This window comes from Lagopus muta, chromosome 4, assembly GCF_023343835.1.
Source record: "Lagopus muta isolate bLagMut1 chromosome 4, bLagMut1 primary, whole genome shotgun sequence".
Taxonomy (NCBI): Eukaryota; Metazoa; Chordata; class Aves; order Galliformes; family Phasianidae; genus Lagopus; species Lagopus muta.
The window spans coordinates 48,658,699-48,685,568 of record NC_064436.1 but is presented as its reverse complement, the minus strand read 5'-3'; the positions used below and the strand labels follow the sequence as shown (position 1 = coordinate 48,685,568).

General features: G+C 36.3%; 1 protein-coding gene across 1 annotated transcript; it reads left to right on the top strand.

The window, feature by feature from the left end:
- SLC30A9 (solute carrier family 30 member 9) lies at window positions 1–26,645 on the top strand. The gene is given in 19 exon segments (XM_048941018.1): window positions 1–530; window positions 532–737; window positions 2,352–2,528; window positions 5,610–5,672; window positions 6,594–6,693; window positions 7,388–7,480; window positions 7,869–7,951; window positions 9,134–9,192; window positions 10,217–10,284; window positions 11,155–11,257; window positions 13,089–13,144; window positions 14,405–14,540; window positions 14,897–14,936; window positions 15,363–15,434; window positions 15,909–16,016; window positions 17,304–17,469; window positions 19,342–19,471; window positions 21,673–21,786; window positions 23,219–26,645. Coding segments are annotated over 19 exon segments (2,334 nt in total). The 5' UTR covers window positions 1–15; the 3' UTR covers window positions 23,264–26,645.
- Window positions 26,646–26,870: the final 225 nt, after the last annotated feature.

Genomic DNA, 26,870 nt, shown 5'->3' with positions numbered 1-26,870 from the left:
TCAAACGCTTGGTGGATGATCAGACACATTAATTATCCGCGTTCCCTGCCAACCGAGCTTCTGGTGCATTCCCACGCTCCTCACAGCGCACAAACAAATCCGGGGGAGAGATTACCTAAGCTATCCTGGAAAGCTTCAAGTTGCCAACGCGCTTTTTATAACAGCGTTCAAGGCGCCGTCGTGGCACCGCCTGCGCCGAGGCAGATCAGGCGCAGCGCTGGGGGCGCAGCACAGGCGGTGTCACGCCGGGAGGCCGGCAGCGGGGCACTCACCGCCCGCCGGCGGAGAAGGAAGGAGACGTTACTACATCCCGACTCGCGCCTCAGCCCGAGCCCTGGGCCGCGCCTACCTGCGGAAGCCGCCACCTGTGGGACAAGCGGCGAAAAGCGACGGCTGTCACCCGCGCGCGGCGCATGCGCGGCGGTCGTTCGGGAGCGGCCCGTGAGTCAGCGGAGGCCGCCGGGCGCTCCCCGGGCTCGGCGCACATCCGGGTGCCGCGGCGCCGCCCACCGCCGGCTGCCGCCCGCGGTCGGGGGGGTGCCGCGCCGCCGGGCCGGGCTTCTCCGATGCGCGTCGCCGCCCGTTCGGTGGCCGCTGGCGTGCGGCGGGGAGCGGCCGCGCTCCGTCTGAGGTCGCCGCCATGATGCCGGCCCTGTCGGCCCCGCGGCGGGGCTGCCGCAGCCTGTACCGGCTGTACGTGCGGTGCCAGGCGGCCCCGCTGCGCCGCGCCTGCCACGGTGAGTGCTCGGCCTGTCCGGGAACGCGGCGTGACCCTGCGTGGGGCTGGGGGTCGAAAGAGAGCGAGGTCGGGTGCTGCTGAGGCAGGGCTGGGGCTGCGGCCGGCCCTGGGGCTTTACAGTAAGGTGTGCCCGGAGTGCTGCTGTGTTCGCTGGGACAGAACGTGACAAGCGTGCGTATCCCAGCGCTTCATCGGCCTCCCGCAAAAACGTAGCGCGTGGTTTGTTTACCGTCATTTCATGAGCTAAAGCGCAGACTAACAAGGCTATATTAGTCTGTAAACCAAGGCCAGGCCTTCCCTTTGGGCTGCAGATTCTGCAAGGTTGAAATTCTTAGCAGCTTTCATACTGTTACTTAGGACTGTATTGAAGGCAACACAGGCCTTCTTCTGTAGCGGCTGTGTCAGCGAACCGTTTCGGAATGGTGTGTGCATACAGCAAAGAAGGCTACCATCCAAACGTACCAACCAGAAGGCTACCATCTAAACGTACCAAACAGCAATCCTGTTTCATAGGAGCATAGGGAGCGGCACTGCCTGCGTTATGTCACGTATTTGCTGCAGTCTTCTAAAAGCTGTTATCAGTAAGGTCACTGAGTTTCATTTCCTGGGCTTTTGTAGGCTTTTGTACACTTGCAACATCTAAGAGAGAATGAGAGCTTATTTGACAATTTTGGTGTTTTTTTCTGCAAGGTTCAAGTCAGTGCACACACGCATGGTCAAGTGTGTGCTATAGAGGGTAAAAGTAAGAGTGAAGTTGTTGGTACTTTTATGGAATACACGGTTCTATGAAATGGTCATTGTATTGCAAGGTGAATTATTCATGCATGGTTGATCGTACTTTGCACGACCTGATTTACCAGCACTGCTTGACTATTTTCGTTCTGTGAAATTATTTATTCCTTTGATGCATTTTTTCCACAGGAACCCTGTGCCCTTTCTGCTGCCTTAGTCAATGTGTTGATAATGCAGGCAGCCTGAAGGCTGCCCACTAGCGTGGCTTCTTATTGGCTGTTTGCATGTTTGTATTGTAATTTGTTTGTTGTAAATACTGTGGAATTGAAGATTTTTTTTTTCACTAAGGCTTTTTATAAAACATAATATGCTTTTGCAGGTAATTTCATTAGCATGTTGCTCTTCAGTTGAGCTATGTAACACGTTAATTGGTAATGTACAGTTTATACAGAGCGTGTACACAGTGATAGCACTGGCTAATAGTTTTGTAGTGGTCTGCCTTTGTTCATTCACTATTACTGGTGGTTTTTTTCTTCATTTGTTTATTAAGACTTTGAAGCAGTATGGCTGGAACCAGGACTTAATGCATCAGTGAGCCATTCTTCTATAGTAACTTTGTATCTGTGTCCCAGCTTCATCTAGAAGTACTTGCCAGAGCTTATAGGGAAAAACAAACAAGTATTTGACTGGAATTTATAAGGGGTGTTGAAGAGGGGTGAGGACATTGTGGTGTTCTTCTGTTTTATGAATCCTAAGCGTTAGTAAAATAAGCACAAATCAGTACTTCTAAGCTAATTTTCCATAGCCTATGTTGGTATATCCGGACCATTTTCCTTTAAGAATTGTTGTCTGAAACATCATTTTCTCCTCCCTCTGTCAGGATGGCAAGCTTCAATGAAAAGTGGGAGCCTGTTTTGTGCTTTGCCGTGCAATCGTCTGCCTGTGCAGCTGATGAGTCAAGTCAGAGTTTATACCTCCAATGGTCAGAAAAAAGATCTCGGATCAGAAGATAGAAATGTATCTACCCCTGAAGATGCTGTGCGCAAAGCTGGAACAGGTAGTACTGGGTTGAAATAAAAAACGTTTATATAAATGGGAAAAAAAAAAATTGTGTGTAAAAACTGATTCTTTTTATTCCACTGTGATACTAGAGCTGCAGAATTCTAGTATGTGTTTCTTCTGGGAATCTGTATAGAAGTTTCAAATATGTAAATGGTAAGGAATGCTGAAATTTACTCCTTTATCCTTGCAGTATTTAAAGGATTTAGGTTCAGAGTAATCAAAATTAAAATGTGGATGTCAGCAGGGATTGGGTAACAAATGGAATACATGAATTTTCTTTGGCCGCTTTGCTTGTTTGTTTTTTTTCTGTACTATTGCAGGCTTGCTGTGTGAAATGGTCTAGTAATGCAGATTGGGTGATTGTAAATATTGCACACTGGGACTTCACCAGATCAGGGCATAGGTGATTGGTGAAAGAAGGCTGAGCTGTTTCATATGTTAAAGCTCTCTGATCTTGCAGTTGTCACACCTGCAGCGTTCACATTAAACACTTGATGTAACAGACATACCTTGACCCTGCTTACTTTTCAGTCTTGTGCTAGTTAGGTACTTGAGAAATTCAGCAGAGTCTTGTGCTTTCTCTGCCATAGCATCACGTATGTCATGTTAGCAGGTATTAGTTCTTATTTTAGTAACTTGTAAATTCCTGGAGCTTTGCAGTGGTCTTGAAAAGCTAGTAAGCGTAGTCTGCTAAGAGCATTATTTTTCTAATGCTTGGAACTACAGAAGTAGGTCTTAGATGCTGTTCTAAGTGTAACAATTAGATATTGTTTCCAAAGTTTGTAATCAAATTTTAGAATAGGATAATACTTCTCCCATTTGTGTTTCTTGGAATATCTTGATCTGAAGGATGAAAATCTTGCTAAAACATCTGCTGAAATACAGGAAAATGTTGTAGAGTCAGTGATAGTTGTTGGTGTCTTCTGGGTTCTTAATATGCAGCTACTGGTGTTCTTGGAAGTTGGACATGTGGAATTTACTCCAGCTCTATTGCTTTTGTGATTGCTGTGAACTTATGTCATTGGTGACTGTTGTCCAAACGAGTGTCCTGTCCCTCTGACTGTGCTGACATTAATGATGTTCAGGCTGGTTTTGTGTACAATTAGTTGCTCTCTTGTTCTGTGGGGGTTCAGGTTGATCGATGAGCTGATCCTGCACATTATCTCTGCATGATCTGGAGGAGACATTGCTCTTGGTGGTAGCATGGCCTTAAATCCTCCTGAGCCTCAGGGTAGCTGCGCCATATGGCCACTGTAAGACTCACCTGTTGCTGAGGGTGAGTGCACATGAAACCGCCCCATAGAGATATTATGTCCACGTTTTACTTTGAAGTTCACTTTGGAATGCATATTGTTACAGTCACATTTCATATAGGGAGTGTTTTCTGGGGCCTAGAGGAGAGAACTTCATTCTGCATTATGGTTATGTTACCACTATTTGTTTTACAAATAGCATTACTTTTTGATACAATTCTCCAAAGATAGTGTTCTGTGTATAACAGTTGCCATAATTTTCCAGTAACTTAGATGTTTGCCAAATAATGGATCTTTCATTGGCCTCAGTTTCTTAATCAGTAAAGTTGTGAATTGCTTTCTCTGTTAATAGGATATGTAAAATAAAAAAAAAGAGAATGTATTCATCTTGAAAGTACTGCCATCATCAAGCTCTGCTTGCTTGCAAAACAGTCAAAGTGAATTGAAGCATTTGATGTATATTTTTTAATTGATCTACTGTGGTGTTTTTTTCCAGTCTCTAGGCCAAGGCTGTGAAGTGTAAGAGGGTAACTGATGCAATCTCTGTGCTTGAGTATAAATTATTATTTTTCCCCTGGAATTTTATGAATCTGCCTATTGTTAGTGCTGCTAGGATGTGTTTAATGAGGTAAACACTTTCATGCAGAGTTACTAAAATTCTCGTGGATAGCTGCCATACTTCTGTTCAGTTTCTTGTAAGCAATCTTAGCTGAAGCTTATAATAATTATTAATTTGTCAGCTGCCTGCTGTTTTAAACCAGATAGGAATAGAAATGAAAGCACTTTTGCTTTTGTTTTCAAGTCAAGCAATAGCTAATAGAGTTGTCTGTTCTAAGAATACTATTTGTTTATGGTCCAACATTGTTTGTTATGTAATAAGACTGGTTTCCTAAATTTCTGTTTTCCTTACTCATAATTTACTAAGTATAATAGCATTAGTCGTTAGTTGCTAGTAAGGCAATAAGTAACTGTCTGATGAAAAGACAGTTTTGTAGTCTAAGCTTTAAGAATATCTGACCTCTGCATAATTTGAGTATCACATCAAGATAGGAGTATCTCATTGCTTCAAGGTATCAGAATCGTCAGATTATTTTTCTGAAAGCTATTTCAAGATGTATGAGATAAAGATGCAGTATTTTTGTAAATTTTTATGTAGTACTTCAAATTTCTTCTTAAAAATTTCACTTAAATTACTGGAATTTATTAATTTCCATGTAATAAGATTCACTTCACAGTATTGCAAATTATATTTTATTGTTTTCTTCTAGAGTCATCACTTCAAACCTCTGAAAGAGCTAAAATACTCGGTGGTAATATAACTCCAATTTGTGACACCAAAGTTGTGGCCTTTAGTTTAAATATTATTTAGTTTAAATGGAAAGGGTTTTTTGCAAGTTCAAAGTTTCAGTCCCTTAAAATTTGACTGCACGTTAATCAGCAGTTTTAAGCTGTATCGAAGTTGTGCTTAGTAGTCTAAAGTTTTGTATTAAAATTGCCCCAAACTGTAAGTACACTCTTAAAATATTTTTTAAAAATCAAGATATATTCTGCTATATGTTACATGTTTGTGCTCTTTTTCAAGCTGATAAGAGTTTACTAATCAGTACTATGTTAAATGTCTTTTGTTTTATTGAATGTTTTGCTATTCATGCTTCATGTTTTGAGAGTTTTAAATGTTGAAAGTCCAGGATTTTTTACAAGTTATCATTATGGAGAGCAATGTTAAGCTATGTTCTTATGTTGAACAAACTATTATACAAAAAAAAAAAGAAGACTCTAGTTGTTTCCACATTTGCAGTGAGCTTTATTTTTTTATTTTACAGGACGAGATACTGGCAATACAGATCAAAAGCAGACTTTCCTTAAAGAGCCCATCCAAGTGAAAGGTAAAGAAATACTTCATGTATTGTAACTTTACTGCTGTCAACTAGTGGTCAAAAAAAAAGATGTCTGTGGGATAGCTGTCTTCTCTTCAGTTACATTAAAACTGGTGTGAATAACATTTTAAAAATACTTGTATATCAGATTTGTTTGCTACTCAGTTGTTTGAAAATGACTCCTGAAAAAGTAGAGCACAGGAGTATTACTTCCAATTATTCCCTTGTCTATAAATTTTTTTTTTTTTAATTACTGATTTCAAGCTAATGAACTTGTCAGGGAAAAAAATGAACTTTTCTCACCTGTTATGACAGTCTGTCCTCCTTGTATCTTTTTAGGCATGTCCATTCACCATTTCAGATTTAGTGCAGCTGAGCCGAATACTTGAAATACTTGATCTTCCCCAAGTCCTTATTCTAAGTCTTCCTCCTTTCCTTCTTATTGCTGAGTTAATCTAATCAGTGTGGTTTCTAAATATATCTTGACCACATGAACTGCCTAATCTGAGTTCCGTAGTGTTCTGATTTCTGCTGGTAGTAAAATAGTCTTTTGTCTTTACGTTGTTTAAAAACATAACTGGATAAAATAAAGGCATGTCTTTCTTTCATCATTTTAATTTGTCGTGCTTGCTTTCACTCTATCTGTATTTTAACTTTTTATTATGTTGTTGTGAGTTATGCTATCAGCTCCTGGAAAAGAAATTGTTTAAAACAGAAATTTCTCTTTAAACTCCTTCAAATTAAGTATTTCTGCAGAGAAGCTAACTGAGAACACAAATTCTATCCACATTCCTTCCTGTCTTTCCCAAGTTAAAAACAAACAAAAAACCACCCACAAGTGGATCTCCTCTTAGAGGTATCACAATTTGATATCAAATTGAATTGCATTTTGCAATTTCTGCTTCAGTCTTATCTCTTTTTGTTTTTAAGTGAAAGCAGTCCTCAAAAAAAGAGAGTATGGACCAAAATATACACAGAACAACTTCATTACTGGAGTCAGAGCAATTAATGAGTTTTGTCTCAAATCCAGGTAAGGTGGGTTTGGGTTGAAATTTAAATAGTGAATACTTTGGCATCAAGAAGTAATAATGAATTATTCTAGAGTGACTCAGCACAGCAACTTTTTCTGAGCATTTTTGCAGTGTATATAGTGCTAAGTGGCTAATGTTAGCTCTTGTTTACTTACCATTGCAGCGCATTAGGAATCTGAACTTAGTTTGCATGTCTCTGTAATGGTTACCTAAATTAATTTACTTGTATTTATATGACCCTAAAGTTGGCTGAGGAGTGTCCACCTGTAGAGCAGCTAATCACTGAAAACTTCATGTTGTGTGAGGTCTGTAATTTGATGTAAAATATAATCTGCTTCACTGCAGCCTAACTCCAAAAGTAATGCCTCCTATTCGTTTCCAAGGAAATTACAACAGATACAAAGAACAGAATTACGTTGTTTGATAGAGGAAATTCTCAGCTACAAAATACTATTTTTTCAGCATAATGTTTCTAAATGGTGGTGACTAAGCTGTGAACACTCTTACACAGCACTTGTATACAGTCAGTTACATGCAGATCATTCATTGGAAACATTTTATTACTTTGTCTTCGATGTATTGTATTTTCATAGTGTGACTACATAATCTGGACTTTTGACTGTGAAAATGCACTCAGATCAAAATTTAGGCTTAAAATAATACAACCTTCACTAAACTGTCTGCTTTCCTCAGTGATTTGGATCAACTGCGGAAAATCAAACGACGAAGCCCCCATGATGACATTGAGACTTTCACTGTTTACCTGAGATCGGATGTGGAGGCAAAGTAAGAGAATTTTTGTAAAGGAAATGTTTGGCTCATTTAAAATGGATTGTATGAGAGAGAGCTTTTAAAAGTGTGAAAGGACGACAATATTTTCCATTTTCTATTTGAATTACATTTTATTTCTTAATTTTTGTAGCTGTAACTGAGTTCATGGATGCTATGTTTCATGTGTTCAATGGTGAAATTCTTCACCCCTGCTGCCTCTCTCCCAGTTTTTTGTTCTGCAAAGTAATACACAACTTCTTGTCAGAGGGTATGATGTGATTTCCTGTTTTTAGGAAAGTCATTTGTGACGTAGTTAAACTAAAAAGCAGTTACAGGTCTGCTGTTGCACTGAGTGTTACTTGCATAAATAGAACCATTGTTAAGAAGCTTCTATTCTGCACAGATCTCTTGAAGTTTGGGGTAGTCCAGAGGCTCTTGCTAGAGAGAGAAAACGACGCAAAGAGGCAGAGATCAAGTACAGAGAAAGTAAGTATAGAGTTTTCAAATTAATTTAAGTAAACAACAAAGTATGATTGGAAATCCACTAGATGGTCAATGTATTTGTTATTTCGTTGAGAATGTACAAATTTGGGCAATTACTGAGTAAGATTTTATGGAATATTGTTAGTGCAACTCATTACTATCTAAATGGTAATATTCTGTTACTATCTTATAGTTTATTAATGATGTGGTATAACAAGAACGTATATTCAGTTGAAATCTGTTGTCATACTTTGTTTCTAGGGGGGAGTTTTCATTTCTGGATGATAAAAAAGGTTTGGGATTTTTCTTACTGACAGTATTCCAAAGATGTAAAACTCATCTGAATCTTTAAATTGAATCTTTATTTTTCTTCTGAAATAACTTCAGTGCCCTTCTGCTTCAGAATGGGTAAAAATATACTAAAATAATCTTTTTCCTTAAAATTATTGTTGTATTGGTATTATCAATTGCAGCTACAGTTAAATCAGTATAGCTTGTAATGGATTTGGATCCATCTGGTCAGTTAAATCTCACGAGAGGTAATACCTCTTCAAAGTACTTAACTCCTGTTATATACTTTAAAATCAGAGGTGTTTTTTTTTTTTTTAATATTTTTATTGTTGAAACAATGTTGCCTCTGGAGTATAGCATTGTTTACTTTAAAGTTAACAAACCACATTAGTGAGTGGGAAAAAATACAGAAGTTAAGAGTCATGCAATGAAGCGCCCTCTCTTCTCCCCTTTTGTGGCAAAAAGGATTGGGAGTGTAGAACCCCTGGATTCAGTTATGGAGTGTTGGCATTTATTTTTTGTTTGTTTTGGAGGGTTGTTTTTGTTTTGTTTTTTAACATAAAGGCAAAGGAAGGAAAGCAAAAACTGTATTTTGAGTTTTTCTCTCTGTATGTGATCCTTTGTTGGTGGAAATGGTGACAACGTATGGGATCGTAGCAGATTTTATTTGGCATTTTGTGTAAGGTCATAATATTTATTTCTGATTAACAATACTGGGAGCAGTTTTTCACAAACAAAAATCCCTTGAGGAGATGTTAATTGGGTAAGACTATCTAGCTTCTATTAGAACTCAGCTGCTATATGGAGAGGGGGAAGGAACAAATCCACAAAACCTTAAATTCCCGAAACGTCTAATAACTAGAAAGTACTCACGGTAACAATTTTGTGCTGCAGATTTATTTAGAAACCAAAGGCTATTGAAGGAATACAGGGAGTTCTTTGGAAATACTAAGGTAAGTGTTGTTTTAATGTTTTTCACTAGAAAAATATCATGGGATGTACTATGACAGTTTTTAAAGGGGAAAAAGGTTATGAAACAGTTTCATAAGCTAAATATTATTGTAAGTTTTTCTTTTTTGTTAGTTGCCTTCTTGGTAACACAGTTGTGTTTGTTTGGATTTTACCTACATCATTGAGTGTCCAACATTTTGGCTTGCCTGCTCCTCACTGAGCAGACCACAAGTGTCTCAGGCCTTATATAAAATGTTCCATAGTTAATGTATATAAGTAATGAAACTTTTTTTTGTGTATTTTTATTAAAACTTAAAAAACAGAGAGCATAAAAAACATAAAACTAGTGGGATATTTGACCCTGTTTTTGTGAAAGTAATGCCTGGTTTGATGGAAGTGGTTGCAAACCTTAGTGTGCTCTTATGGTCTTCATCAGAGATTTTGGCTGGAATATGACTCTTCCTGCACTTCATCCCTGATGATAATTGTTCACAAATGCAAAATGCATGTATTGTTAAAAAGTGGGCTGTGAGTTGGATGTGTTTGGCCTATGGTCTATAAATGTGTAGTATAGTAAATACACTGTTAATCTGAGAAAATGCAATGGGCTTCTTAAGGGAAAAAAGCCATCACACCAGTTCTTGCATTACTCTTGGCTTCCTCTTTGCTTAGGCAGATGTTTTCCCTAGATCCAAGTACTCCATCATGGTAGACTGATTTCTTCACTTTCCTGCTGAACAGCTGGCTCTGCTGTTATGGTTGCAGTGGCCCCTGGTGGAGACTGGAGGCTCTGTTGGCTGTTTATCTTTTTTATAGCCCTCTATTTGTAGTAATGTGTAAGACCTCACTGCAGCTCAGTGAACATTCAGTAGTAAATTAATAGTCTTCAAGGCCTGCAGTTTCACTTTTTGAGGACTAAGATGTAATTGAGTAATTTGTTCAGCAGATACTTTAGGAGATCCTCTTCAAGATTTGTCTGCTTTGTTTTAGTAGCTTGTTTTAATATTCACTTATTTCTTTTTACAGCCACGCTCCAGTGCATCAGCTATGTTTTTCAAGGGACCAGGGAAAGTGGTAATGGTAGCTATTTGCATGTAAGTTTAAAAAGGAAAAATTTTGTTTATGCGAAGATGAAAAACATTGGTTTTTATTATCCTGGAAAGGGGAACATTCTGTGTGCTGGAGATACCTTTGTCTCTGTAACTGGAGTTAATAGACTTGTTTATTTCTTGTTGGTGAGAAAGACATTCAGTAAATACATTCATCAATGTGTGGAGATAAGACAGAAAGTATCTCTCTGATCAGAGAAGAGCAGATTTTTTTGAAGATGATTGATTTATTAAAGCTAAAACCAACATTATGAAGGGCATGCAGAGGCAGATGTTTAAAGTTGTTCGTCCTTGTTCCCTTGTGAAAGGAAGCTTTTGTTTTAAGGATCATTTCAGGTACATTTTAAAGATCTTTCATATGACAACAGCAAGTGACACCATTTTCTCTTTCTGCTGTTACTCAGTACTGTGTCTTAAAAGTCTGAGTGCAAGAAAATGGCACTGATAATCCAGTTTTAAAGGAAATGAACATAGAGAGTGTCTGGCATCATACATGAAAATATGTGAAGTTTTCCTAAGTGTGGCTTAATGGTGGCTACCATTCATATCTCATAAGACCTGTACATCTGTAAAATATATATTTAAAATGAATTATTTCTTTACTAAGACATTGTTAATACAAAGGAGCAAAATGAAAACTTATGCAACGATACTTGTTTAGCTATTTTAGTTTTCTTTTGAAATGACATGCCTTTTTGCCTCAAGAATTTTAGTTGATTGAATGTCCTTCCTGGACATTCCTCTAGTAAGTGGGAAGTGGGGTTGCATGATTATACACTGCTTCTAGTTTTGCTGAAAATGATGAAGACCAAATATTCAGATGTTTTTTAGCTTATTTCTTCTCTTCATTTTCAGAAATGGGTTGAATTTTTTCTTTAAGTTACTTGCTTGGGTTTACACGGGTTCTGCAAGTATGTTTTCAGAAGCTATACATTCTTTAGCAGACACATGCAACCAGGTGAGTTTTTTTTTTTTCATGCTGCTTCAGTTAGTATTTGTAATTTTTTTAAGAACAAAAGTAACAAAAGTAAATACTTTTATCATCCTGGAAAGCAGTTATTCAGTGTACTAGTTATTATTTAGTCTAAAGGCCATTTGAAGTCGTCTTAGTTTTTATTTGACTGATCAGTTACATCCGAGAGAACGTGTTTTTTGTGTTCTTCTCAATGATTAAATACATTTTGATTTAAATCATTCAGATTACGAAGCCTGCCCAGGGTGTCACAAGCTATGCATGCACACATGCAGGAGAAGCACTCTTCACTGCATATGAGTCATAAATAAGTGCATTTTTAGTTTTCTGGAGGCAAGGGGGAGTATCACATAAAACATACTGTTACTGTGTATAGTTCTTACCAAATTGTAGGCTGATGAAGGCACGTTTTGTCAGAAATGCTCGTTACTTCAGTAGCATTGCAAAACCCAGGGCTCTTCCTGCTGTTTTGCAGTCTGAGTGCAGTGTTGTTGCTACTCTGTTGCACGTTCTCTTGTCAAATACAGTGATTGCTGCAGGCTTCTCTGGCTGCTCTCCTATTCTTTACACTAACGTCTGTAATTTGGCAGAGAGTTCATAAACCAGCAGTGGAGTAATTGACCAAGTCAATAAGACCAAGAGCCCTTATTTGCAGGGTCTAGAAAGAGTTATCTCTGATTATAAATAAAAACCCATTTTAATATTTGGGCTAGTGTTTATGCTCTGATAATTCTGTTTGTAGTATATATACATTATTTTACCTCTCCTGTGATTACTTTCAGCCTTCTAAGCTGTTACTTTTTTCATATGATTCATCATTCCTATTTCAGTTGCTACTTACTTTCTCTTCAGATAACAGGATGAAAGTACACTGACAAAGTTTATACAGGTTAAAATGTTAGTCACAGATTGTCCTGGGACTTATTCCTCATCTTGTTTGTCACTATGTGTATGCATAATGTAACCAGTCTTACCTTTTGGAAGCAGAATCAGAACCAAATACCTGAATTTTAGTGTATGTGATCACCCCTCTCTGCCTTGATCCCTGCTCATCCTGGACAAGAATGATATATTGATCATCTTAGTTTTTATTGCATGCATGTCCTCATACTTCAGCAGTTAAATTTTAATCTCTGTTAATGTAAGAATGAGACAAGTCAGAATGTGAATTCTGAAAGTTTATTTAGAAGTAAGTTGAAAGAGGAGTTACAATAATTAGAACTGTATTCATCTAGTTAATGTGTCGTCAGTGAGACATGAAACAAAGCTGGTGTACAAAGAATACCTTTTTATTATTTTATCTGAATGTTAAGTAGAAAAACTTTTCCTGTCAGGTATGGAAATAGAAAGATAAAGTTTGCTTAGTCATTGCTTGGTAAAATAATGCTGAGAATTATGAAATTATTGCTTTAAAATTATATTCCATTGCCATAGTCTCTGTATAATTCCTCTTCAAAAGAGATCTATTTAAGTGGTTTTGTTTCCTGAAAAACTGTGCTGCTTCACGTTGAAGCAGAATGACAACACTTGTGATTACATGTGGTGTTCACTTCAGGTTACAATTCTAAAATCTCTTACAGTTATAATTAAGAATAGTTTGTGGGGAGGAAAAAGGTTACATTTGATTAGCAGTTACTACAGGTTATGCTCCAGTTCTAATAAAACACGAAGAACAAAAACGTATGCAAATCAGCATATTACATTTGATTTTAATTCTCTGTCAAGTTCACATGAAACAGAATATTACTAATTGTCATGGTTTTGTGCTGATATTTTCTTCAATTAATGTATTTTTTTTTAATTTTGTCTTAAATAGGCATTGCTAGCTTTGGGCATCAGTCAGTCTGCAAGGACACCTGACCCTAGTCATCCGTAAGCTTTTGGAGTAAATAATGGTTTCAATAATCATATGTAGGAGTAAGATCAGCTTTGTGCAGTTTTTATTCTTTTTATATGTGCCATTTTTATATCACTTCTGCAATGCTTGTTATTTTTAACACGAGGAAAAAATAAAAGCAAACAGATTTCTGCCAAACTGCGGGAGTTCTAGCTTCAGTGGCTTGATACGTATTATATTTAATGCTTTTTGTTGGGTTATGTGTTTTGATGTGCACTGTTTTAATTGGCTTTATTCCTTTTAAGCTGTTCTGAACTCTTCTGCCTCTACCAGTGGTTAGATCTGTTGTTTTTACATATTACACTAACGTTAACATTTAAAATACAAACAACAACAACAACAAAAAAAAAACACCCAAGCCCCAACAGAGTGTTTTCTGGTTTTTTTGCAAGCGTACTTGTATTTCAAGAAGAGGTGTTTGACTCAAATTGCTGTTTGCTCTTAGCTAAGTAACAGGTTTTAGTGGTACATTCTTACCTTTCTTCATGAACATCTGAAGCTACCATCTCCATGATTGGTTTCTTGGTCTTTGCATACTTTACAGTTTACATATTTGAGCAAGTCAGTTTTAATTGTAAACAATTTTAATATATGTCTATATATATATTTTAATATATGTTTAATATATGTCTCATTTACGTAATAGCTTCAGTTTTTCACCATTAAGAGCTTCAAGTAATTTGAAGAAATTTAATCTTAATTAAGTAACTTACTGGAAAGAGATGCCAAGAATGTTTCAGCAATCACATTTTTCCGTGTTGGTGTTATGCACTGCTATTTAAATGTCACTGAGAGATGTACTGTTTGCAGTAGCAGTTAATATAAGGAATAAAGGCACACTGTGATATTGCATTGCCTCTTCCCTCTGCTCATAAAGACTGCAAGCTTTAAAGGTTTCTGAAATAAAAGTGTCAAAGTTTTCTTCCTTTTTCATTAGCATTAAAAAAATGTGTAGACTAACTGCCTATAAGGTTAGAGGTTTTTGTTTAGAAGTAGCATTTCAATATAATGTAAAAGTGACATGATTTTTTTTACAGTAGTTAGAAAAAAAACAGTCTCTAAGACCTAGTACAGCTAGTATAGTTTGTTATAAAGGAATCAGATAAACATGCATGCTTGATGTCTTAGTATGTACTTGATAATGTTTTTTGTGTGGTCACAGAGAAAGCTTGTAGATGTGTTTGCGGAGATGTGGTAACTTATTTTCCTAAATCACTTTCTTTCTTTATCTCTAGGTATGGTTTCACAAACATGCGCTATATTGCCTCCCTGATTAGTGGGGTGGGCATTTTCATGATGGGTGCAGGACTTTCTTGGTATCATGGGATCATGGGTTTACTCCACCCTCATCCTATAGAATCTCTACTCTGGGTAAGCTGATCTTGTTTTCTTATTATATCTGTACATGGTACTGCTGACTTAATAGGAAGTAATGGCACCCTCTGAAATTCACTTCTTGAGTCATTTTGAATCCCAGCACACTTAACTGAAACCATCCTTAATGACCATGTTTTGAGGTTTCTCCTCCCGGGATCCTTTTCTATTTTACAATATATTGTTTATTTCAAGTACTGTTGGTTGCAAGATCACTTTTGTTTTTCTGTTTATGAACAACTATGTGGCAAGGTGTCTAATGACATTCTGGAATGCAGCTTTAGGGTAGTCTGTGGTGAAGAGATCAATAGACAGTAACTGAGATTTCTTTTTTTTGTCCCCACCCCATACAGGCATATTGCATTTTGGCAGGGTCATTGGTATCTGAAGGAGGTATGTAGCTGCAAGCAGTATTTCTATTAGAATAATGTCTGACCTATATTCTGAGTAATTGCTTATACACAGTCCTTACTTACACAGCAGTAAAGTTTTGAACTCTGTTGGTGACAGCTGTGCTAAACAAAAGAAATGGAAAACTTTGCTTATCTATTTGTAATAAGAAGTTGAAAAATGCATCATTTGAAAGTATATCTAAATGCCTTTTTGGTATTTAACTATGCATGTAGATTAACTGATGATTTGTACGGGGAGGCGTGTGTAGAAAAGGATACTTTCTGTGTTGTCAGACAATCAATAAATAGTCAGATTTCTTTCTTGGTGATCTGTTGTGATGATACGAAGAAAAGTCCCCCCCTTTTCAAAATGAACACTTCTTTTTTGCCTCTAATTTTTTCAGCAGCTACTTTGGTCTTGTTTCAGCTACCCTTCTTGTTGCTATAAATGAAATCCGCAGGAGCGCTCGAGCCAAGGGTCTGTCATTTTATCAATATGGTATGTGTCCTTGTAGCAGTAAGGTATGTGATTATTTAAAACAGAATCTATTTGTTGCCATTTGCATATAGAAATAATTTTGTCCCTTCACTTCCAATTTACCCCTGCTTTATTGGTTTGTTTTCTATTCTAGTAAGAAGAACATTTTACAAATTAGATGATAACCTGTTGATTTAAGTTGCAGTACTTAAATACTCTTACTGAAGTACTTTTTTTTTTTTTTTTAAATAAATTCTGCTGTACAGTTTTGAAATGTTCAGGAGAAACTTCCACAATTGCTTCCATGATATGCACTGGGTTTGTTCTCTTTATTTGTGAATGCTTTGTGAAAGCATATAGAATTCACAGTTTACAACTATTTAGTTAAGGAATCTTTTTGTCTAGTTTGATGTGTTAATATTGTTCATAGAGTACTATGCAGAATGCTGTAAACCTAAGATTTCCAAAGCAGTCTAATTTTTTTTATGTATTCAGTTGTGCAGAGTCGTGATCCAAGTACCAATGTAGTGTTACTGGAAGATGCTGCAGCAGTTCTGAGTGTGGCTGTAGCTGCTACGTGCATGGGTCTGACTTCTTTAACAGGTAAAATTCTGCCTCAAATTGAGGCAAACTGAGTATGAATTTCTTCCTGTTAATTATATGAACACAGAGTATTTGGCTTGCATTGATTGACTTAAATACAGCTCTACTCTTCTCTGGTCCCTGAACTTACGTGGGCTTTCAGAAATTTGTGCTGGTTTCCAGTAATTTGAGTTAAAAGTATTTAAAAAAATAAAAAATTAAGTCTGTTTTCCTTATGTTTGTTATTAAAGGGATTAGGCTTGAAAAAGTAGGTGTCCACGAATGGATCTAACTTTCTTTTGAGCTGTTTTTGTGGACAAGCTAAGATATTTTAGAAATATGCTCGTTATAGTCATATATTTAAATTACATATTCTACATAATTAGCGCTTCTGTAATCAGTGGTATTCAGCTGCATGTGCGTGTTGGGGTGGGATTTAAGGAAGCAGTTCTTTCCTTCCTTTTGATATGTAATGGTGTTAGTATTATATTCTGATTTTAATAAGTGTTCTCGAGCAATGTGGCAGACCCAAATCATGCATGATCTGTATAGCAACTGGTTCAAAATCTGTCTTTGCACAGTTAAAATGTACTGAGGGAATGTTATTTATTTGCCCCTTTTAAAGGTTTTGACTTTTTAAAATAATTGTTTAAAAAATGTACAGCAATTTTATGTGTGTGGCTTTAACGAATAAGTTGCAAGTTCAGATTTGTTATGGAGAAGTCATTTTTTTTTTTTTTTAATTCCAACTCTAGCTTCCTTTGTAAATTTCAAACACAGTAATGTTTCCACCAATTTGAATACATTTAATATCCATTATATAAATACTGTGTTCCAGAAATGGTTAATACTTGAGAATGTTTGAGTTAATAGGAAAGATCATGTAGGAAATCTGTTTTGTTTTCCATCAAAATTATAGCTATATAATTAACTTCATAAAGCATTCTGCTTCACTGATAAAAGAACAAAGATGTTTGGTTGTGCTGTTACATATGTTTAAATGTATAAACTTAAATCTGCACCCAGAAACCCAAATAACTGAACAGCATGCTCATTTATCAGTATTGCAGTAGAAAGGAATATATGATATTTTCTATTTGGGAGAAAGGAGGGATTTGAGGCTTTATCTTAAGGATAACTTTTTTCTTCTAGCTTCCTCTTGTTGATTGGTAGTAAAGAATTGCTAATCCCCAAAACAAAACAAAAAAGCACACCCGAACAAACTGAGAGCTCCTTTCAGTGGGAAATCGGAATTACCTGATACGTTTTAGAAATGTACCATAAACTAATTTGAGATGTGTTGTTTAGGAAACCCATACTATGACAGCGTGGGGTCTCTTGGCGTTGGAACTTTGCTAGGAACTGTGTCAGCATTTCTGATCTATACTAACACTGAAGCCCTGCTGGGACGGTCTATTCAACCTGAACAACTGCAGCGACTTACTGAGTTACTGGAAAGTGATCCTGTAGTAAGGTGAGAATCCTTGCAACTCAAAAATTCTACTGAGCAGCAAAAGCAGGAAAATAACGTTATGGGAAAAATCATTAGAGCACTTAAGAAAAGTCTTCTGGTTTTAAGGTGCAATCTTCTGTATTGAGATTTTAGAATGTTAGTTGTTACTGACTTCTGTGCTAAAAATTTAGTAAGTGAATGCTTCTACCTCCCAGATGTTCCACAGCTGAAAGGAAACTGCATGTGTGTAACAACAGCTACATTAATTCCCAGAATTTCCACATGACTTAATTGAGAAGGCTGTGACAAATTTAGAAGTAGCTTCAAATACATGAAATACTAGCACAGAAATGATGCTGCCATGTTGCTTTTATAGCTTATCAGGCTTAACTGTTTTAATTCTGTGTTACTGTTAATATTCAGTGTCTGGAGCTCAGTAGCAGCTGCCACTGTAGTGCTGCAGTAATGTTATGGTATAATAGATTCTGCACGTTAGATGCTTACAGAATGAAGGTGATGCTAATTTCTCTTTCTTTGGAGATTTGCAATTGGAAATAGCAAACTTAGAGCTCATTGTAATTCAGAAATCTTGAATAAATGCTTTTTAAGGAGCTATTTTGGATTTCTTCAACCCTATTAGCCTTAATTTAGAAGCAAAACACTTCTGGTTTTCTTATTGATCTGTAGTTGTGAATATGCTTCTGAGTAAATCAGCTACAATATTTTAGGGTATTTATTTATTTATTTGTAGTCAGTTCCAAGGTCTGAAGGAAAACAAACAAAAAAAGACCTTTCATTTCTTTCAGCTATTCCTGTCTTTAAGTCCTGCATTGTCAGGAATGCTTCAGAAATGTCTGAACAAATTTCAAAAATTTGAATGTTCTGCAATTCATATTCAATCCGTATTTTAGTCTGCTTTTTTCTGGCCTGGATGGAAAAATGTGGAAACTTAATATGCAGTGACAATTTTAATTTCTACTTGTGTTAAGGATAAAGTAAGTTTTCATTATTCTAACTAAGGACATAAAGGTAAAAGAGTTTCTTTATTATTATTTTAAAGTATTGACTGTTGAACTACAGTATGTCTCGATCTGAAGTTTATTTATATCCTATCCCTGAAAATTGTAGGGCTTTTTGGTTATTGCTTCTATTTGTGCATCATGGAACTTACTTAACAAACTTGAGTAAAGCTATACAATAAAAAAACAAAAGGATTCAGTTGTCCAAAATATTGCAACATTTATCTTGAAGCATCTTTTAAGGACCTTTGAATAAATAAATATTGTCACCAGTTACAAAAACAGCTGTACTGTGATTAGTCATGATCAATTATTCAGTATGATCAAAAATGATTTCCAGACACAACATCCAGTACTTTTTCTTGTGTTAAATGTAGCTTGGAATAGAAAATTCTCCAAATCACACCCTTACAAATTGTGCATTTAGCTAGGAAAGGGCATTTCTGTAATTGCAATGAGTCCTTCCAGTAACTACTGTGATGAATCAGCTCATTGTTCCTTACCTCAGAATTGAGGGTACTTAAAGATTTTTAAGTAGCTGCGTGTATGTTTTTTTTAATTCCAAAATAAATTATGTTTTAGAGTGGAAGAAAGCACAAAACCTTCCGTGTGGTATCAAATAAGTTGTACTTAAAAGCTAAAAGGCTGTTTTAAAATTCTTTCTCAAATACTACAAATGTAGTTCTGAATCTACCATGCTTCTTGCAGTCTGCCTTTTGTTGTAGCCATCCCTTTAATAGGTGGGGATGCTTGTGTTGGTGTAGCAGGTACCTGTGGGAGTGATCTAACTAGTTAAATGTAAATCAGTATTTAATGGAAGTGCGTGATGACAACATGATTTCAGTAATTTCAAATTTAAAAATTATGGTTTCAGAGCAATTCACGATGTTAAAGCCACAGACATGGGAATGAGCAAAGTGAGATTCAAGGCAGAAGTAGACTTTGATGGACGGGTTGTTACACGTTCTTACCTGGAAAAACAGGACATTGAACAGCTGCTACAAGTATGTTTAAACAAAGTGATTTTGTTACTTCCAGCATTTGATTTTGCTTTGCAGCTTCAAGTATACTTAAAAATTTTTCAAGTAGATGAGACATTGAAATGACTTCTTCATTTTGAAGGTTTGCAGATGTCTTTACTTTGTGTTAGTGTATGTGTATGCAGAATTGTAATAACGTGCTGCTGAGATAGACCCATTTCTGGGCTTAGCAGGGCTTGAGTAAAAAGGAAGGCAGATTTTTAAATCAACTTAGAAAAATGCAGATCTGTCTAAAATCATTCTGGTGAGAATGCAGCTCATCAAATAAATGTTTTTTTTTTAAATTACAACAACTTCAGGCAACGCTAGAAGGCTGTCACCTAAGCAAAAGCATGCTTTTTGGCACAGGTATTTGCCTTGGGTGCTAAAGATGCAATGGCTGTATATATCTTGCCTTTCAGGCTAGACTTGAATATGGATTGTTTGCATGATGTGATTCAGCATTTTGACAGCATTCGCATTCATCAGTTAACCATCCTTGATGTCTCTGATTCTAGAGTAGTTCAGAGAAGCTTTTTTAAATCCCTCCCTTCAGTATTGAAATGCAAAACCCCACTGAGTTAGGGTTAATTTTGCATAGTAAAGCTATGAAGTCTGTAGTAAAGAATAATCTATCTAAACTATAGGGAGAATTTTAAGTAGGCAAAATCTTCTGCTGACACATCTATTTTCACAAGTAACTATTTATTATATGCATTTACTTGTGTAGCTATCAGATTCTTCTCTGCTGTCCTTTCAAAATGAAAGTTTGAGGTTGCATTGTATGTGTGCCCATTAAAGATGTGTCCATTAAAGATGACTTAGCAGCTCTCTGAGTTTGTGTGTAATTACTGCATATCTTTAAGCCATTAGTCCGTGTCTCAAGTTTTAAAACATACTGCTCTTTAATAACAATAAAAGTGTATGTGTGTGTATGTATAGAGAGAGAGCAATAAGGGATCTGTTCATGTATTGGATTTCAATTTAATATACTTTTTGGAAGGAAGAGAGCTATCAGATTTGTGCAACAGGGAACACAGGCTTGCTTGATTTTTATATTGCCAAGTCTGAGTTGGTTTGTGTTGCTCTTACGGCTGTTCAGTAGCACCCTTGTGTCAGCTGTGAAAACATCATTAAAGGATAGCCACTTTCAGTAGGACTCAGTCATCCATAATCAAGGCAGACATAATGCTTGCCTTTTTGTCTGTGTTTCTTTGAATTATTAGCTTATCCTGTAATGGTATCAACACTGCTTATTCTGAAGTAGTAAAATTTATCAGTTGAAGTGCTGTCACTCAGGTTAATCTCACTTCTTTTGCTTGTTAGACTTGCCCGTGTGATAGTCCAACATCAGTGGGATTGGGGGATATTTTTTAAGCTTGTTCTGGTACATTATTAGTCTCTTCTGTCCCATTACTCTAAAACTGAAGACAAAGCTGTTGTTTTGTAGTTGTATACAGATGATGAACTGGCTCTTTTACTGAGTCTTACAAATCACCTATTTGTCCTATGCTGCAGCTGTATCGTCCGTTCTATGGCTGAGATACTAGAGGACAAATGGCTTCTGGTCAGCTTGGTTCTTGGGTGTAAGACCTCTGAGGAAATCAAGGAGTGTAACATCCTGTCTTCCTTAACCTTATTGTTTCAGTTTGTTATACACTTGATCTCCTGGTCTTAGTTCTTGTCAGCTGTCTTTGAGTTTCTTTTTCATATTATTGAGGAGCATTACTTACAGCAGCTTTCACAGCAATTGTTGTGGGATTGAAGATCAGTTGGTAATGTGACTCCCAGGCTAAGCAGTGTATGCATAAGCAGGAATGCATGAAAATAATGAAAAAATACAGTATCATTCACTGCCAGAAAGTGATACCCCAGAAGCTTCCAGAAAATGAATGAAATTTTCTAGGCTTAGTTTGCAAATAAAGGAGGAAAAGAAAACTATATGTCAAATGGAGGTGTAATGATGAGCCAGCTATTTGCATCAAATCGATATACTTCTGTGCCTTTGATATGTCAGTAGGTGATGTTTTGAAAGGAAATAGCAAAGGCACCCACTTTTTTTAATTTTATTTTTTTAGCATTTTCATTCCTATTGAATATATCAGAACCCTCTGCAGGGTTATTTCTAACACTGTCACCACCCCCCCCACCCTTTACTCAACCTCTTGAATTTGATTTCTTGCAAGGAAATTCAGCAAGTGAAGACCCTAGAAGAATTAGAAGCATTCATGCTTAAGCATGGTGAGAATATCATTGACACACTGGGAGCTGAAGTAGACAGACTTGAGAAGGACCTAAAGGTAAAATTTAGCTGTTTAGTACAGAATGTATATTCTGATATATTTCAAACAGTATCACTGCTTTTACTTCTTGGGATTGTGTACGTAAATACAAGAGCAAAAGAGGTGGTTGATTTTAATGCCAACTCTCTTGCTGTAGTTTCACTGAATTCTGCACAGCAGCAAACCTGTGCTTTGTTTTGCATTTGGCTCAGTTTTATTTATAGAACACAGCTTTCAGAAAGTGAGACCTGTGCCCCTTTAAATGCTAGAGTATTCTCATAATGTCAGGTTATTTACAGGCAGTGAATTTTGTTTTGGTTGTAAAGAAGGAAATTTCAATTTTTTATTTTTAATCTGATGCTTAGTGTTCTGTTGAAACTGATACAGCTGTGTGGTGAGAGCTCTGATTACTCAACTTATTCTGCTCATGTTGAAACTGAACAGTATTTACTGCTCTTACAGGCCTGTCATAACTTTCTTATCATTACATCTCTTTTTTTTATTCTAAGATTTAAGTATATTTTGGTTAATGCAACAAATTGTTGCCATTTTTAAGTTTCTACTTATTTTGTGGTTGTTAATTTTACCTTTTCTGGCACAAATATAGAGCTGCATGCATACTCATGGCCAGACATATTCATTAGTGTTATGGCCATCTTTTCCCTTAATCTGGAGGTTCTGCTCGAGAGCGTATCTATCTTTGTCTATCATTTTTGATTAATATTCTAGTTTTAGTTTATATCCTAAGAGTGGTGCTGTTTATAAATCAAAATATTTTGGGGATGCAATTGCATCAGCAGATCAAGTTCTTCATGGCTTTTAAGGCGTGGCAGGCTCACGACTAATTATTGTATTAACATGAATACTGGGATTTGGTACAGTTGGGGATTTCAAATTCACATGGCTTTGAAGTTGGTGGCTCTCAGTGTACCTGTCGTGGATTGTAATACATCCATGTAATGATGTACAATCCATGTAATGAAACACAATATTGGAAAATGCATATGTCTAAATAGAAACAGCATTTTGAGTCAGATAGCTTTGATGACGTGACAAATTATTTCAGCAATTATCCATTGTTCTGCAAATTACTTGTCATATGTAAGTATATTGCTTTAAGTATGTTTTATTTGGGCGATTTTTTATGTAAAAACAAATTGCCTTTTAAGTATTGTAATTGCTCTTTCATACCTTATAAAGCGTGAGCTAATTCAGCTGTGAAGTTTAAAAGTATTTATCAAATAAAAGGATGACCTAGTCTTCAGAATAGCTCCTGGTAATGATTATATTTGTTGAACCTATTCCTCGATTGAAAATCATTGATGTTACCAGAAAAAGGAATTTGTTATCCAGTTGCCAGCATCGTGCTAGAAATCTATTATATGTATCTAGGTGTGAAAATGTTGAATGTTTTCAATAAAAATGTAATTATATTTTATTTTATTTTCAGCAACGAAATCCTGATGTTCGTCATGTGGATTTGGAGATACTATAAGCTCAGCAGAAGAAATCTTTAAGTTGATAGCAATTTGGGAAGAAGTCATGTAAATGGCTGAAAAGCTTCTGAAATTACAGTGACCTCAGCAGCATACCTCGCTTTGGTTTGCAGGCTTCCCGGACTGTTAGCTTCTTAGACTGCTTCTTTTTCTGGAAAAGCATTAGACTTGCAGTCAAAAAGTTCCATGACAAATCCACTTGAAAAGCTGCTTGACTTAAATTCTGCTGGAGAATCTGTTTATTTACTGCAATTCAGAACTTCAGACTTGAATTTTAGATAGGCAAACGTAACTGCCTGAAAACATGCAGCACACTTAGTTTTTCCATTTGTGTCCCTTTGCAGTCAGTTTGCACTTCCTTAGTTTCTTTCAAGATATCATTAAAGGTTCTTGGGAGATATTAAGATTAGCTATGATGAGTTTGTTCCAGTGGAACCTGCCAACCTTAAACTAATAGTTATATTTCAGCTGTGTGATTGTTTCACAGTTTTTCTTTTCTATGAGATAAATTCCTTCAAACAGGCACTGACCTGCTCTCAAGTACCGTGACCTGGAAACCTTTTTGCCACCGTTGTGATTACCAACAGCACTTCAGAAAAAAAAAATCAGGTTTTTCTCCTTGGTAAAGTCAGCTGTATGTGGTCAGCCAGAGGATATTGGGTTACTGTGAAGAAAAAATGTAGAGGTTTCAGTGAATTTCCTCTGTTTAAATTCTGTTCTTTTTTCCCCTACTTCTTCAATTTTCTTTTTTTTTTTTGTAAATATCTTCAGTTGTAATCTGGGAGACACTTATGGTAGTGTTTATTGAAAGTTACTTGGCATTTTTGGCTTTTTATACTTTCAATAAGCAGTATTGCCAAAAATGGTCATTGCTAGAAGATGTAAGAAATGTATTTGGAAGTAATAATAGTCAAAAGTGTATTAGAAATATTTATAATTAAACACGTGAATACATTGTATTTTCTATTTATTTACTTGTAGGTATTTTCCATTATCTGAATTCTAAACTACATACTTTGTGATTTTTTATTTTTTTTTAAGAATTGCCCATGCTTTTCTGAGAAAGAATTACATCAGTGGTCCTCAGCAGTCTCTCAGCAGTGAGATAAGTGCCTAGACTTCATAACTTTGAAATCTGCAATTCTAGCAGTACACAAAATCAGCTTAAAGGCTTTCTGCAGTGGGCACCCAAGTCATACCAGATTCTTCAAGAACCAGTTATTTAATAGAGGCTGTGATCATGCAAATTGAAATATTAGTGAAATAACTGTGTATGAATAACTGAGGAAAATCCTTTCTGCACTTTAAAATATTTCAGGAAACTGAGAATTCCTCATGAGTGAGAGGTGGGATTAAGAGCCTCCTACTGATCCTGTTACTGAGCAGTGACGGACTGAGAGGAGAGGTGCTGATAGGAAGCAGGTCCTTAAAAATCAATTTATTAAGATTAAGTTACAAGCATTGCAGTAAAGAATAATCATGGAAACCAGTAAGTCCAGATTTGACTAAAAGCTTTTAATTTTTTTCATATTAAATGCAATTTACCAGTGAATTAGAAGAATGTATAGTGGCATACCTTTCTACAACTGAGAAGCACTTTGCTTGCTGGTCATTTTATGTAGAATAACATTCCAGAGCTTATTTAAAGATGAAGCTTCCCATACAGCAGTTGTGGGTAAAGGGTCTCTTTAGTATCTCTGTCCCATAATTCCTCTTCATCAGTGGCTTCTTCGTAGCATGTTAGCTTCTTATGGCTAATCCAGAAGACACCATTTACCTGTTTGCTCCTGTTGTAGCACCCATTAGTATATTGAAGCCTGATGATTTGAAATATGTTTAGTGAGAGATTTTAAAGGTAATTCTGCAAATGTACCGTATCAAGTAAATGCTACTTACTTTAGCACATTTTAAATCATTTACCTTTCTCCTCACTCTATGGTGTGAAGTTCATCTCAACTCATTATGCACTCTGCTGATGTTAGTCTTATTCATGAAGAGCACTGAAATCAGATAAATGCATAACCTCTTTCCTACTTCCTAGAATATCTCTCTGGATTTTGAATTTGAATAAACACTTAAATTGTTATTCCAGAAATGTTAAAAACCTGAAGAGGACTAAAACTGGGAAAATCATCTTTCTGTGGAGAGGTTATTGGAGGCATCAATGTGATGTAAATGATTTCTATGCTGGCATCACTGATGCCAGCAGGATAGAAATGTTACAGTGTGCCACTTTGTTATAGAAATTTCACTAAGTTAGTAAACATTACCTAAATACTGAAATATTCCAGTATCTTTTTAAAGAGCACGCATAAGCTTATGTTCTTACGGTACATCTGCTCCAACAGCTTGTAAAAATATTTTCTTATTCATCAGAGTGTAATTCATATCAGTTTTTAAACTGAATTCCTTTATGTGAGTCAGAAGCATAGCCACGTACACATCTTTTGTTTGCATTGCAAGAACCATTTGCAGGTCTTTCTGTCCCAGTTGTGTTATTGAATATATGAGCACACTGTGTTAAATTTAAGAACCTAGTAGATGATGGTCTGGTTAGATGGTAGTTTGAGGATCTATTTCCATTTTTTAAAGCTGATCTGGATGGTGGTGTACTACAAAAATGCAGGGAAGTTCTGGCAGTTCCTTATGAGCTTATATATCTTGTAGTTGGATGAAACCATTGATTCATTGAGCTTGCCAGATGGGAAACATAAGATAATTCCAAGTTGTTATGTTCATATATATATAATGATTTGCAATCTGTTTTTGAAACTTTTGCTATTTTTACTACTTGAAGAAAACAAGTTTGAGGGATGTGGGTCCAGTGCTTAATTTCCTTTTGGCTTATTGTTGTGGTGGAAAATGTTTTATGAATGCATTTATATGATGGAATCCTCAGAATTGAAGAAAACTTGTGAAGTGTGGAGGAGCGGACTTCTATTTCATCATCAGAAATACAACCACATGATGACTCTTTCGGATGGCTTTTAAGCAGTACTTTAGGAGTGGGGATTTAGCTTACAGCAAAGTTATATTCTAGGTTTTTTTTCAATAAATGTTTAGTCTTCTAAATAATGTATTTTTCTTGGCTGGCTTTACGGGTTTTATTTTTACAAGTTGTGTTCAAAGCACTGCTGCCCTCTGCTTTGTGAGTTTGCTCAGTTGTTGTGTTGTGTCTCAGAATTCTGTAAAATCTGTGCTATTTGAGAAAGATTGTCTTAGTATTCCTACATACTGAGTGATCATAATGTATTTTAAGTCAAAATTGGCTGGATGCTGATACATGTTTTCCTTAAGAATTTGTTTTCCAGTAAGATAAGGATGAAATTTTGAAGCAAGTATCTTTGTTCTCATGAATCAGTTTAAAGCTTGAATTGTTTATATGTTGTGGAATTCAGTTTTTTGTGTGGCCCACAGCCTCCATTTTCTAAAGCATTTGGTTCTAAAGCATTTGGTTGCTGGCATTCCAACTCTGGTAAGTGAAGCTTTTTCAATTCTATTCAGACTGGATTTTTCATGACAGATTTTTATTGCCCTCCACTTGAAAAGGAGAGAGTACAAGGAAGAGCTTTAGATTTGTTTTGCGTAGGCCCTGCACTGATGGCA